Genomic DNA, 15,119 nt, shown 5'->3' on the forward strand with positions numbered 1-15,119 from the left:
TATGGTCTTTTCTGAAATCTCTCCTCCTTAAATAGTTTAGGATTAAGTCAACAAAATGTAGTGAATAAAAAATAGATGAAGCCTTTTGAGTACACTTACTCTCCTTCTGACTGACTTCTGTCCAGCCACAATGGCTTCTTTTCTGTTTCAGAAACATACTAGGCAGACTCCCACATTGAGGCATTTGTTCTAACTTTTTCTCCTTCTTGGAATGCACTTCCTCCAGATGTCTTCTTGGGCAACTCCCATTACTGCCTCAGTCTTTGCTCAAACCCTGCTTTCTGAATGTGATCAAACTCTATCACTCTACTTGATAATTGGATTTGCACTTAGATCTTCAATCCCAGAATTCATGACACCCATTACCCTACCTGACTTTTCTTCTTTCTACAGTATTTATTCTCTTCTAACACACTTAGCTTCCCTGGTGGCTCAGATGATAAAGAATCAGCCTGCAATGCTGATTGCAGGGAGACCTGGGTTCAGTCCTTGGGTTGGGAAGATTCCCTGGAGGAGGGCATGGGAACCAACTCCAATATTCTTGTCTGGAGAATCCTGATGGACAGAGGAGCCTGACAGGCTATAGTCCATGGGGTTACAAGGAGTCAGACGTGACTGAGTGACTAAGCAACACACTCATACCTTCTTAAAATGTCTGTTCCTTCACTCTTCCCCTAGATTTTAAGGTCAATGAAGACAGGTTTCTTTGTTTTATTCATTGACATATTCTAAGAATTGTGCTGAGAATACATTAATTGCTCAAAGATATTTGTTAAATGAATGATGCATTATAAAATGAAATCTGAATTTCATCCCATAACAATAATCTGCAAACAACATTTCAGATTTAACTTTCTCTGTTCTCTGGTTCTTCTATAAGACTTGAGTTATTTCCCTAGGATAGGTAAGAATGCACTTTGAACATTGATGACACAATGAAAGGTCCTACATTTAAATCCTTTTATAATGTTTTGTTGTCCAGTTGCTAAGTCATGTCTGACTCTTTGTGACCCCATGAACTGCAGCATGTCAGCATTCCTTGTCCTTCACTATCTCCCAGGGTTTGTTCAAACTCAGGTCCATTGAGTCAGTGATGCTATCCAACCATTTCATCCTCTGCCACCCTCTTCTCCTTTTGCCTTCCATCTTTCGCAGAATCAAAGTCTTTTCCAATAAGTTGTCTCTTCATATCAGGTGGACAAAGTATTGGAGCGTCAGTATTAGTCCTACCAATGAATATTCAAGGCTGATTTCCTTTAGGATTGACTGGTTTAATCTCCTTGCCATCCAAGGGACTGTCAAGAGTCTTCTTCAGCACCACAGTTAGAAAGCATCAATTCTTTGGCACTCAGCCTTCTTTACGGTCTAACTCTCACATCCATACATGACTACTGGAAAAACTATAGCTTTTACTATATGGACCTTTGCTGGCAAAGTGATGAATTTGCTTTTTTAATATGTCTAGATTTGTCCTAGCTTTCCTTCCAAAGAGCAAGCACTTTTTACTTTCATGGCTGCAGTCATCATCCACAGTTATTTTGGAGCCCAGGAAGATAAAATCTGTCACTTCCACTTTTTCCCTTTCTGTTTGCCATAAAGCAATAGGACTGGATGTCATAATCTTAGTTTTTTGAATGATGAATTTAAAGCCAGCTTTTTTTAATCTTCTCTTTCACCCTTGTCAGGAGACTCTTTAGTTCCTCTTCACTTTCTGCCATTAGGGTATAGTGTGCTATGGGCTCATTTTTGGAAATTTTGTAGTTAATTTCAATTAGTTTTATCTATTGTTTGGAAAAGATAAATAAGTAGATGCAAAGCATGCTTTTCTCAAAATAAATGCTTATTTTGTGTTAAAAATACTACTGGACATGTTTGTAACATTTTTTATACTTGTAATGATCTTAATACCAAACTCAGAATTTATGAATTAAAATGCGATCTTGTGATTAAAAAGGAAAAAGAACCCCATACCCTCAGCAGTGATGAAAACATCCTGGAAATGAGGGCTTTCTATAAGAATTCACTACTTGGCACCATGACTAGAAAGGTACGCTAATTGCAAATGGAGTCATTTAGTGAGAATTCACTACCAGTTCAATGATATAACTGTGAGAATACTGGAATTTCACTGTAAAATACCAATGCTGGTGACACACTCACGAGTACAGCTGTGTCTGATTCTACACGGTAGCTGACAGCAAAATTTAGCATTTTCTACCATGAGTATGTATTGATTTTATTAATTGACTTAAACATTACTTTAAAACAAACAAGATCATTTGTTATCTTTCCATTTCTTTTCACATGTATTGAAAGGAATTTATCTGACTTGTGTTTCCGCTTTGTCTTCTTAGGGGAAATGTGAGCAGTCTCTCTACGGTCACATGCATTCCATCAATGACGCCACCTTCACTCCTAGGGTGAGTTGAGTTCTTCCACTAAGTTATTTTACAGCTTTATTATTCAAATTCACTTTAATGAAAAAAAAATGCCAGAGAAAAGTGGCAGGTTAACAGGGTGAGAGGAGAGAACAAATTTGTAAACTGACTACAGCAATGAAAACAATGTACACATAATATAGAATTAAAGAAGTTTAAAACACACTTTACAGTGGTAAGTAGAGGGGAATCTTCTATTGTACTTAATTCCACTTAAACACATGTTTCAAGGCTTTCTGTATAGCGTGGCCTTCAAGAAAGTAAGTAGAATATAAGCTTGTAAATTTTAGTGTAAGATCATAAACTAAAGAAAATGATTGACAGGATAGTCAAGAATAGAAAATGTTAAAGAAATGGGGCCTTTCCTCAGGGTAGAATAGAGCAACCTTGATTTAACAGTTTTTCAGTTTCTTATGAAAAAGTTTCAAATATGTCTTTCTTTATATAAACTGATGACATAGCAAAAATATTTATCTACAGTTTGAGTTATGTAGAGATCGGGATGATTTTGCCAGTGATGAAGATTGTTAAACATGGCTTTGAGTTTCTGTGCTAATTCAGATTGTCTCTAAAAGGGCTTCCTTGGCGGCTCAGTACAGAATCCACCTGCAATACAGGAGACCCAGCTTCAATCCCTGAGTCAGGAAGATCCCTGGGAGAAGGGAATGGCTATGCACTCCAGTATTTTTGCCTGGAGAACTCCATGGACAAGAGGAGCCTGCCAGGCTACAGTCCATGGGCTCAGGAAGAGTCAAACACAACACTTTCACTCTCACTAAAAGAGTTCAGATGGTAATCATGGAAGGATGATTTTGTTTGTACCTTCTCAAATGAAAGCACTTTGACTAGATAGATGACTTCTCAAGCCCCTTCAAACTATATGATTTAATTATATCTAACATTTTAATTTGACTCAGTTCCCAGTAGAGTGTAAATCTTAGTTCCATATTCCTCTTTCTTTCCCAATTAGCTAAAAATGAAATCTGATAGATTACCTACACCCAACCTCAAAATGATAGCTTAGTCAAAATTCCATTACTATCATGCTGTTGTTATTCTTTTAGAGAGAGAAGAGTGTTCACTAAAAATAATTCACTAAGAATAATTTCTGCTAACGGAATGTTGTTTACTTCAAGTGAAATCGTGCTGGGGTCACCAGCCCTGGAATATTCATGATTGGCTCAACTAAAATTAAATTTTAACAAATTTGTTTTAATAAAGAATTTCCATTTAATTGACTCTCTTGAGTCAATATATTATAAATTAGTTCTAAATACCAAGTGAAATTTTATTTCTAGCAGAGTATATAGCCATTTAAGAACTGTAGACCCACATGATAGGATATTTATGCTAAAAAATCTATTAAGTGGCTTAAAGCTTCACATACCTTAGGAAAATTAAATGGAAGCTAAAATGTAGTAAAGTAATATTTTGTTAGTCAAACATTTATTTTGGCAAGTAGTCTTATAGCTGGAAAGTTCACACCATTTAACAATCCTAAATAGTACAATTAATAAATATGGAAATACCTAAATTAGATTTATTCACTCAGCAATCAAGGGACACATACATTAATTATGTGTATTTCAAAAGCAAGATAATGAATATGAGGTCCAGGTGCCCAATATCAAAGTGACTGACCAAAGTGACTGTCCAATATCAAAGTGTTATTGTTTACACACTTTGTTCATACCAAAGGGACTATTACAACACTGTTCCAAATCAACGTTCCCCAAGCCTCATTGAATTTTTCCATTAATTTATCTCTTCTTTGCTATAAATATTTAATTACTGTTAAGGAAATGCTGTTTTATTTTGATGAATGACACTCTTAAGTGAAATTTTCAGTCATTTATGTCAACTGTTTTGAAAACTGTCATATTTCACATACCTGTTAGGGAGTGTCAGGAGGATGAAGGCAGCAGTAACCAAAAGAGTGCAAAGACTTTCAGGATTTCTGAAGGAAATGGCGTTGTGACACAGTTCACATTCAAACTCTCAAAGTTGTGATCATAAATGCATTATATGGTACATATATAGCAGGCAGAGAATTGTGTAGTATCAGGTCTGTCTGATAATTGTTTGATGCCTTACGGATATGCATTCAAGTTACATTACCAGTTAAAATGCACTTAGCTATTTACATAAACACAATTTTTGGAAAATTCTTTAATTTTAGATTTGTAAGCAGAAATCAAAAATGTAAAACTCAGTGAGATCCAGCTAGCCACCAAGAATCACAGAAACAAATATACAATATCAGTATGTATGCATGGTTCTATATAAAAGTGTATAAATTAAGATTTATTTCTGTGTTATAGGACTAGGGCCCCAGTGTCTTCATCTCTGACTGATTTTTCTATTGGAGATAGATTTTTATCTAAAACCTCTTTTTAAAGTAATCTGCTAATGAAACATTTTAAGGACCTATGAAAGCTTTTTACTAAGTCAGTTTTGTAAAGCAAAACCAATTTTTTTTTAGTTGATTGTAATTACCATGATAATATTAATAGACACAGACAACTCAATATAAGTAATTTTTAATTGTAGAAATATGTAGCAAGAAAATGAATAGGGGATCCCTATCGGAGTGTCCCCTGCCTTTAAATTTTTAGAAAATTGACCTATAGTCTGGCTAGGGTGGAGATTCCATCAGGCCTTCTAAGAACTTTTCTTGATCCTCTTCTAGAGTGATGTTATGGTCAGGCGAGTGTCCTTATATTTCTGTGGATATTTCCAACTGTTCCGAGAGATACATAGCCAGGATGGCTGTGCTATGCCTGCCTGGAAAGTCAGATGAACACTGTAAATCAACTCTATTAGAATACCAGTACATCCTTCCGTGGGACTGTTTACCTCCGTCTTGCACATTCAAGCTAGGAATTTAGTCTCAACACATTGATTGTTGAAACAAAGCTGAAAGGCTCTGTAGAGTCAAAGGTAATTCTAGTAGTTCTAGAATTCTAATCAGCTCGTAAAAGAATAAGTTTCACACATCCTTAAGTTCTATTCTCACTAATTTTAATTAACCTATTGCTTTATTCAAGTATTGTTATATTGATTATTTTAATATAGTAGTATATACTTTAATTATATAAAATGTGGATATTTTGATTTTGAAATGAATGACATATAGCCTTAATAGAAGGCTATTCAAGTTCTGACTTGTTTTTCGTCTACAATTCCATGGAAACTGCCTGCTGTGAATAAGAGTGATGGAAGGTGAAGTCTGTCAGTTTCACTTTGCAGCAGTTTGGAGTTTTAAATAAGTAAGACAGAAAGGGATTTAATAGGACTTTGCAGCAATGTAGACTCCTACCCCATCTGTTGGCCTTGAGTCATATAGAGGACAAGAGAAATAATTTCTTGCTTTAGAGTACTTGAAGAAGAGTGATGGTTGTGAGTAATGATTCAGGTCACAATTTAAGCTGAGAAGGTGAAGGAAGTGTTTAGAACAGAAAGTGGCATTGCAGGGGGAATTGGTTGATCATATATATGGATCATTAGAGGATACTGTAGAAGGGTATGTGAGAGCTAGGAGAGGTAATAGGATCAAATTAAGGGACAAACACAGATCTTTGAAGATAAGTAAGTAATAAGGGAAAAAATGCTGATATGGGCATCTATCAATAACAGTCATTTACATTTTGCATGTCAAAATGGCCATAGAATCAAAATGACTGTATCAGAAGGAAAATATCAAAAAGCCAGTACTCATAAAATATGGTAGTATTGAAAAAAGATGAAGTCCTCTGCATTCTCTGTGCCTAGGTATCTTCCTGTACTTTCCGTATGTATCAGAGGCTGTGGATTCAGGTTGGATGATAAGGAGTTGCTCCAGAAAATGTGGGCTGTCAGCTTTAGCTGAAAGCTCACTGAGGAATAATTGGACTTTCAGAGTTAAGTCATGAACCACATTAGATATTTTATTTTATTTTTTTTAATTTAAATTTATTTATTTTAATTAGATGCTAATTACTTTACAATATTGTATTGGTTTTGCCATACATCAACATGAATCCACCACGGCTGTACATGTGTTCCCCATCCTGAACCCCCCTCACACTTCCCTCCCCATACCATCCCTCTGGGTCATCCCAGTACACCAGCCCCAAGCTTCCTGTATCCTGCATCGAACCTGGACTGGCGATTTGTTTCTTATATGATATTCAGTTCAGTTCAGTTCAGTTGCTCAGTCGTGTCCAACTCTCTGCGACCCCATGAATCACAGCACGCAAGGCCTCCCTGTCCATCACCAACTCCCGGAATTCACTCAGACTCATGTCCATCGAGTCAGTGATGCCATCCAGCCATCTCATCCTCTGTTGTCCCTTTCTCCTCCTGCCCCCAATCCCTCCCAGCATCAGAGTCTTTTCCAATGAGTCAACTCTTCGCATGAGGTGGCCTAAGTACTGGAGTTTCAGCTTTAGCATCATTCCTTCCAAAGAAATCCCAGGGATGATCTCCTTCAGAATGGACTGGTTGGATCTTCTTGCAGTCCAACTCAAAAGTCTTCTCCAACACCACAGTTCAAAAGCATCAATTCTTTGGCACTCAGCCTTCTTCACAGTCCAACTCTCACATCCATATATGACCACAGGAAAAACCATAGCCTTGACTAGAAGGACCTTCAATGCCATTCTCCCAAATCATCCCCCACCCCCCACAGAGTCCAAAAGACTGTTCTATACATCTGTGTTTCTTTTGCTGTCTCGCATACAGGGTTATCCTTACCATCTTTCTAAATTCCATATATATGAGTTAGAATTGAAAGAGACATGTGTACCCCAATGTTCATCACAGCACTTTTTATAATAGCCAGGACATGGAAGCAACCTAGATGTCCATCAGCAGATGAATGGATAAGAAAGCTGTGGTACATATACACAATGGAGTATTACTCAGCCATTGAAAAGAATACATTTGAATCAGTTCTAATGAGGTGGATGAAACTGGAGCCGATTATAGAGAGTGAAGTAAGCCAGAAAGAAAAACACCAATACATTATACTAACACATTAGATATTTTAAAATCAAAATATGCTGTAATCCCACTGAAATCCTAAGACAGATTCGTTGCTGTGATTCACTGCTGAGAACCTCCCAGTCACCTTACTTCTCTGAAGACTATAATTCCTGAGTTATTGTCTCCCTTTATATATATGGCTCATGAAGTACTTTGACACTTACTTCCTTGACCAGTTTTCCTCAAACACCTTTTTCCTCCTCAGCTACTTACTCTTGAAGTCAAACTCTGAACACTTTGTCCTTAACTGTAATTGCATCGTTTTCAAATCCTCAGTTCCAAGCATTGCTTTTCTAAAGATACCAGTCTGTCTTCCAGCTCTTAAGTAAAGCCAGTATGGTGCTTCCACTTCATTGAGAGCTCTTATTAGCTAAAATCTTACTCACATCTTATCACCTTTCTGCCTTCACTTATTGTACCCCAGCTTGGGTACCTCAGTTATCATTCTAGCCATTCTACTGCAATGAACTTAATTTAGTTCAGTTTGACCTCCTTTTCAGTCATGGTTCACAATGTCTTGGGGCTTTTCTCTGTTTACTTAAAAAAAAATCTGTACACTGAACAGCATTAAAAAGAAATGTGAAATAGGACATTTAAATCTTGTTTGGCTCACTATCTCCAGCATCTAGTATGCCTATTTTGCATACATAATATTCAAAAAATGTGATGAATAAATGCAGAGTTTTAGACCAATGAAAGCACAAGGATTTCATTATAGTATGTATCATTGCATCTTATTTTTTCAACTATGTTGGCTTTCAAAGTTCTGTGGATATTAAACTGCAAGACAAGCTCACTTAATTCTCATAATAGATTAGCTGTTCCTTAGAAAACTTCTATAGCATCACACTGTTCCATAATTTTAGAACACTGGAAAATTACCCAATTTCAGTTATACTTGTCCCCTAGTACAGTTTGGATACTGGATTTTCCACTCACAAGATGTATAATCTTGATAATCATTTAGTTCATTGTAAAAATGAATGATAAAAAGAACAGTATTACACAATACATAATAATATGTTTAATATAATACCTGGCAAGTAGAAAATACTATTATCACTTCTATTCTTAACACTCCAGCTGTTACTATTATTGTTGTTTAGTCACTAAGTTGTATCTGACTCTTTGTGACCCCATGGACTGAATCATGTCAGACTTCCCTGCTCTTCACTGTCTCCCAGAGTTTGCTCAAACTCATGTCCATTGAGTCTGTGATGCAATCCAACCACCTCATCCTCTGTTACCCCCTTCTCCTTTTGCCTTCATTTTTTTCCAGCATCAGGGTCTGGGAGACCAAGGGTTGACTCTTCACATCCGATGGCTGAAGTATTGAAGCTTCAACTTTAGCATCAGTCCTTCTAACGAATATTCACAATTGATTTCCTTTAAGATTGACTGGTTTGATCTCCTTGCTGTCCAAGGGACTCTCAAGAGTCTTCTCTAGCACCACAATTCAGTTCAGTTCAGTTCAGTCACTCAGTTGTGTCTGACTCTTTGTGACTGCATGGACTGCAGCATACAAGGCTTCCCTATCCATCACCAACCCCCAGAGCTTGCTCAAACTCCATTGAATTGATGATGCCATCCAATCATTGCTTCTTCTGTTGTCCCCTTCTCCTCCTGCCTTCAATCTTTCCCAGCATCAAGATCTTTTCTAAGGAGTCAGTTCTTCACATCAGGTGGGCAAAGTATTGGAGTTTCAGCTTCAGCATCAGTCCTTCCAATGAATATTCTGTTCAACCTTTAGGATTGACTGGTTTGATTTCCTTGCAGTCCAAGGGGACTCTCAAGAGTCTTCTCCATCACCACAGTTCAAAATCATCAATTCTTCGGTGATCAGATTTCTTTATAGTCCAACTCTCACATCTGTACATGAAAAATCATATCTTTCACCACATGGATCTTTGTTGGCAAAGTAATGTCTATGCTTTTTAATATGCTGTCTAAGTTGGTCATAACTTTTCTTCCAAGGCGTAAGCATCTTTTAACTTCATGGCTGAAGTCACTGTCTCCAGTGATTTCGGAGCACAGGAAGATAAAATTTGTCATTGTTTCCACTTTTTCCCCTTTAATTGCCATGAAGTGATGGGACCAGATGCAACTATCTTAATTTTTTGAATGTTGAGTTTTATTACTACTACTATTGTTGGTGAAGCTAATGTTTCTTTCTGGGCTTCCCTGGTGGCTCAATGGTAAAGAATCTGCTTGCCAATGTAGAAGACATGGGTTCAATCCCTGAGTTGGGAAGATCCCCTGGAGAAGGAAATGGCAACCCACTCTAGTATTTTTGTCTGGGAAATATCTTGGACAGAGGATCATGGCAGACTGCCATCCATGGGATCGCAAAAGGGTTGGACAGGACTTAGTGGCTAAATGATGATGTTTCTTTCTAGCCACTTGTTTGCGAATATGTAGATGTAAATGAAAGAATGACCACACACATATATATGAGTTTCTTATATCCTTTCACTTAATTTCATTTAAAATAGATGATATAAACGTACAGCTGCAGTATACACTTAACATTTTAACAGAAATAAAATAAAATCTAAAGCTATTCTGAATAGGAAATTATTGAATTGTATTAAACCTGAGCAAATTCCATGAAAAAATGTATATAAACCTACATAGGAATATTTTGTCTGTTTCATATCACAGCATAACATTTAATAATTAGGTTATTAAGAGCTTTAAATTTGATATGTAATAGATTAATTGCTTTCCCAAGTTACTAGTATGTGAATATAAGTGCCTTAATTATCTATTTTTAAAAATCATGGGAAAGTAAATACCTGCAATTGCCTACCTATAAAGTTATCCTCATTCCATTTTGGCAAAGGAAGATTAATTTCTGTTTTCTGAATTTTGTTCATTTATATTCATTCTCAAACAAAGTGCTTAGTATCAATCTTTGGCCATTTTGTATAAAAAATACAAATAACATTTAGGTCATGCAGTCATTGATCTTCTGAAGGACAAATGATGTCAGGCAGTACTTACTAAAAAAATTTTTTGTTTACTTCTTCAGCAATACAAGTTGATGTCAACTACCATTTAGCTGGGCCAATAATATTGATATTTGATGTCAGTTCTTATTCATTGCTACACCTAGATGATTCATAAGTCAAAACTTTTAGATGTGTGATGAAAAACACTAAAATAGGTTCTGTCTATCTGGGGGAAAGGAGACAACAACAGAATAGAAAATTAAAGGCCATGGAACTTGGCATTTTCATTTTATATAATATTTGAGTTATTTCAATAATTCCTACATTTATTAAAAATTAATTTCAGTTCTTTTAAACTAATCTATACTAAATGATCTTCTTAAACTAAACCTTTTTGAAAATAACCTTATTGTGCTAACTTTTGTGAAGAAAAAATAACTTTTGATGAAAAATGTAAAAGTGAAGGAAAAAAAGAGTTCTTGCAAGCAGACATTCAAAAATTAGAGAATATATTTAAATGTAATAAATTGATAGATATTCTTTATTTCTACTTAGTTCTCAAAAATTTAATACTTCATATGACAAAGAAGATACAATACATTTAAGATTTTACCCTGCCCCCAAAGTTTAACCTTTAATAACTTCTTTAGTTGGATAGAGGTGATTTAAGCATTTGTAATTTTCTTGGTAGTTCCATGAAAATTAGAAGCAATGTGATTATGTCATATTCCTTGACACTTCCTCTTTGACTGTGAAACTAACTAATAATTTGTGTATATATATGTATGTATGTATGTCTATGTATATATATATATGTGTGTGTGTGTGTGTGTGTGTTTCCTTTTGGTGGCTTAAAATATTTACAAATATCAGTCAGTTCAGTTGCTGAGTCTTGTCCAGCTCTTTGTGACCCCATGGACTATACAATCCATGGAATTCTCCAGGCCAGAATACTGGAGTGGGTAGCCTTTCCCTTCTCCAGTGGTTGGAATCTTTCCAACCCAGGGATCAAACTCAGGTCTCCCCCATTGCCAGCAGATTTTTTAACAGCTGAGCTACAAGGGAAGTTCTGCCCTTAGGACTTTATCTTCTGCTAAGAACCAGAGATATTAAACTAGTAAACACATGAATAGTCTCAAGAATAGTAAGTCTTATTTATCCAAAATCAATTAGGGTGGAAAAAGAGTAATGAGGTAACAGTTGGAGCTTACAACGAAATGGTCAGAAAGGGACTCTCCTAGAGAGTGACATTTAAGAAAATCGTGCAATGATTTTAAGAAAGAGAACTCAAGCAGAGGCAACGGTAAAGGACAAGTTTCTGAGGTAGTGGAAGTGGGCCTGATAGAGGAACAGGGCACATGAAGTGGACAAGGATTAGATAAAGAGGTGGAATAGCTTATGTCTGACAGATAATTGTCCACTTAGGTTGCTCTTTTGGCTTAATGTAAAATGGTTGAGGTTATTTTAGGATAACCTCATAACATTATCTATGGCTTTCAAAATGCTTATTCATATAAAAATGCCCCGACTATGAGAAGTACAATAGATGCTTTTGGCTGAATAATACCTTAACATTTTTACTCCATAGATCTTGGCATAGTTCTTGGTACAGAAAGTAATCAGTAAACATTCATTGATTAGGAAACATTAGAAAGCCAACACAAGTCAGAACTCAAGGGGTATTTTAGAGGACATTCTTAGGACAATGTTTGCTGTGATATAATTAAATTTATTTTTTACTATTGATCTTAAAATAGTATTTTAAAATTTATTACACTTTTTCAGATTGTCCATGTTTGTTTTGAGCACACAGCTGCCAATATTGTTCAAAATATATTTACAACTTCTATAAGAAACAGTGTCATTGCTCAAAGTATTTGGCTATTTAGGAAACTAGTCTTTTAGTACAATGAAATCTTATTTGAGTGGTTTCCAGAGTACAAAAATATTTTAAATAAAATCAAAATATCAATATAAAATAGATTTTTCTCTAGTAATGATTAAGTTAGTCTAAACTTGCATGAGATTTTAAGTTTGAAAAACTACATGCATGATAAATAGCATGAGTTTTACAAGAGATTGTTTACATATACGGATAGTGTCTAATGTATCATATGTTATCCCTGAGTCACATAATTAGAGCACAATGTATTGCCACACAAATTTACTCATAAGCACAATTACAATAAAAATTAGCCCCTTTAATATAATTTTCTTCACTTAATTGTGTATTTGTTGATGAATGTGACCGTGTGAATTGATACTTTAAAAACTGCTAGTTAACAGGCACAACAACAAGCACAGCAGGAGAATCTGGCCTTCCTCTTCAGAAGATTCAGATCCTATATCCAGGGTGGCCTTGCAGGAAAAATGTTACATCTCCCTGAAGAGGGGCTGAGATTTCCTGTGGCAGGTTTTACCATGGTCCCGGGGCCTGAAATGTCAATCAGCAGCATGTTGTCTTTCACCCCTCCCCATTAAAACTGGTGTACCAGAACACTAACAGTCTCCTAACTAAGGGAATTGTAGTTCCTAAATCCAGATTGCATTCAGAAACCTAAGCTAGTTGTATTTTCCTGAAGTATTCAAGTTTTCATATTCACTTTTTATTAAGAACTTGCTAACATTCCTTGACCTGATACTTTGGTGATAGTGAAGTAAAACAAAAATTGTGTTACTAAGTTAAATACTAGTTGCATCTAGATCTTTTACTCTACCTAAGTGGAAGAAAATTTGGAATACAATCTTAATTAAATATAGTCTTTGTTTCTTTTTGATGAGTTTCCTATTAGAGTTGACCAAAGGTATTTATAAATTTTTTCTTAGGTTAGGGGATAGAAATTTTTTAAGAAATAGCTGGTTTTCAGTTTATATGCTCAAATACAAAATTACAAATATTCCCAAGCCATTAATATATGGATTTCTTCCATATTATGTTGATTTTCATATATAAAATAGTAAAAATGGACTGTACCTTTCTGAGAGTATAACTTTCTTTCTCCAAAGAGCATTCTATGCCTACAACTTCTTCAAGGATATATTTTCTCTAATGAAAAAGAAAGGGTGAGAGACTTTTTTTTCTTGGGCTGCAAACTCACTGCAGATGGTGACTGCAGCCATGAAATTAAAAGACATTTGCTCCTTGGAAGAAAAGCTATGACCAAGTTAGACAGCTATTAAAAACCAGAAACATTACTTTAACAGCAAAGGTCTGTCTAGTCAAAGCTATGGCTTTTCCAGTAGTCATGTATGGATGTGAGAGTTGGACCATAAAGAGAGCTGAGCACCGAAGAATTGATATTTTTGAACTTTGGTGTTGGAGAAGACTCTTGAGAGTCCCTTGAACTGCAAGGAGATCAAACCAGTCAATCCTAAAGGAGATCAGTCCTGAATATTCATTGGAAAGACATGCTGAAACTGAAACTCCAATACTCTGGCCACGTGATGTGAAGAACTGACTCCTTAGAAAAGACCCTGATGCTGGGAAAGATTGAAGACAGGAGGGGAAGGGGACAACAGAGAATGAGATGTCTGGATGGCATCACCAACTCGATGGACATGAGTCTAAGCAAGTTCTGGGAATTGGTGATGGACAGGGAAGCCTGGTGTGCTGCAATTCATGGAGTTGCAAAGAGTCGGACATGACTGAGCGACTGAACTAAACTGAATTGTTTCTAAAAATTCTGAACAAACAGAAGCACAGCCTAGTATATAATAGTTCTTAGAAAGGCTATGAATTTTAAATATATATAGTTCCACCTTCTAATCTATTTTTTAAATCAAACTATAGTTTTAAATATATTTTATTCAGTGACTTCAATATGATAACAACCAAATAAAGCCTGTTGTCATACACATGAACCTTAGAAATGTAAAAATAATGAAAAAAAAACCTATCCATAAATTGTCATTTTTGAATATGTGGTGGAACTGCTCTGAATTTATTGCAATTGTGCTTATATACATATTAACAGGAAATAAATTAATTGCAGGTTATTCCAACAGTGGTATTGCAGTGAACACTATATTAATCATTTACTGTTGGCCACTTTAAAAGAGACCTCTGCCAAATAGACTAACACTTTAGGTTGCTAACAATAATTAAAACAAGTTTAACAGAATTGGTGTGATTGTACATGTAACATGTACAGTGACCAAAGAATCAAAGGACAAAGAGAAAAGCAATTGTTATTGAGAATGGTTAATTAATATGGTGCTGCCATCTTTGCTAAGTGATTAGTTTTATTTAACTGTGAAGTGGTAAACATATGTATTTTTAAAAAGCTCTGTCTGAGCACTTAAAAAATGATTATCTTGAAATTACTAGCAATATGAAGTTGTACCTTGTTCTTAGTAAGTGCTGGATAAATATTTGTGGAAATGATTTAGGTGAAGAAAAAAAAGAAAAAATCAAATCTTGTTCTAATAAGGAAGAGACTGGCTTGACTGGATATTTCACAGTCTGTACCTTAGTCATTGGTTAGTTTTCATCCAGGTTCCAAACCCCTCTCTGACCTCTAGTCACTTCAGCAGAAGACGTGCGTTTCTCTGATTTTCATTTCCTACCCTGTCCCCTTCATTACTCTGGGAATGTAAAAGGACTGCTGTTCTCCTTTGATGAAAGACAACAGATTGATAAACTTAAATGTCTGCATCATTAAAATTGCAGTCCATGGTGTATTTCAAGTGTAGTATCAACTGTGAC

General features: G+C 35.7%; 1 protein-coding gene across 2 annotated transcripts in view; it reads left to right on the top strand.

Moving 5' to 3' along the window:
- SPAG16 (sperm associated antigen 16) overlaps nt 1–15,119 on the top strand; it is a 1,079,093-nt gene that overhangs the window by 753,117 nt on the left and 310,857 nt on the right. For both annotated transcript variants that reach the window (XM_070771730.1, XM_070771724.1), the window contains one exon: nt 2,355–2,420. In XM_070771730.1, coding sequence (XP_070627831.1) covers nt 2,355–2,420 — 66 coding nt within the window. The remainder of the gene's footprint in view (nt 1–2,354; nt 2,421–15,119) is intronic.

Source organism: Bos indicus, chromosome 2 (genome assembly GCF_029378745.1).
Source record: "Bos indicus isolate NIAB-ARS_2022 breed Sahiwal x Tharparkar chromosome 2, NIAB-ARS_B.indTharparkar_mat_pri_1.0, whole genome shotgun sequence".
In the NCBI taxonomy this organism is placed as follows: Eukaryota; Metazoa; Chordata; class Mammalia; order Artiodactyla; family Bovidae; genus Bos; species Bos indicus.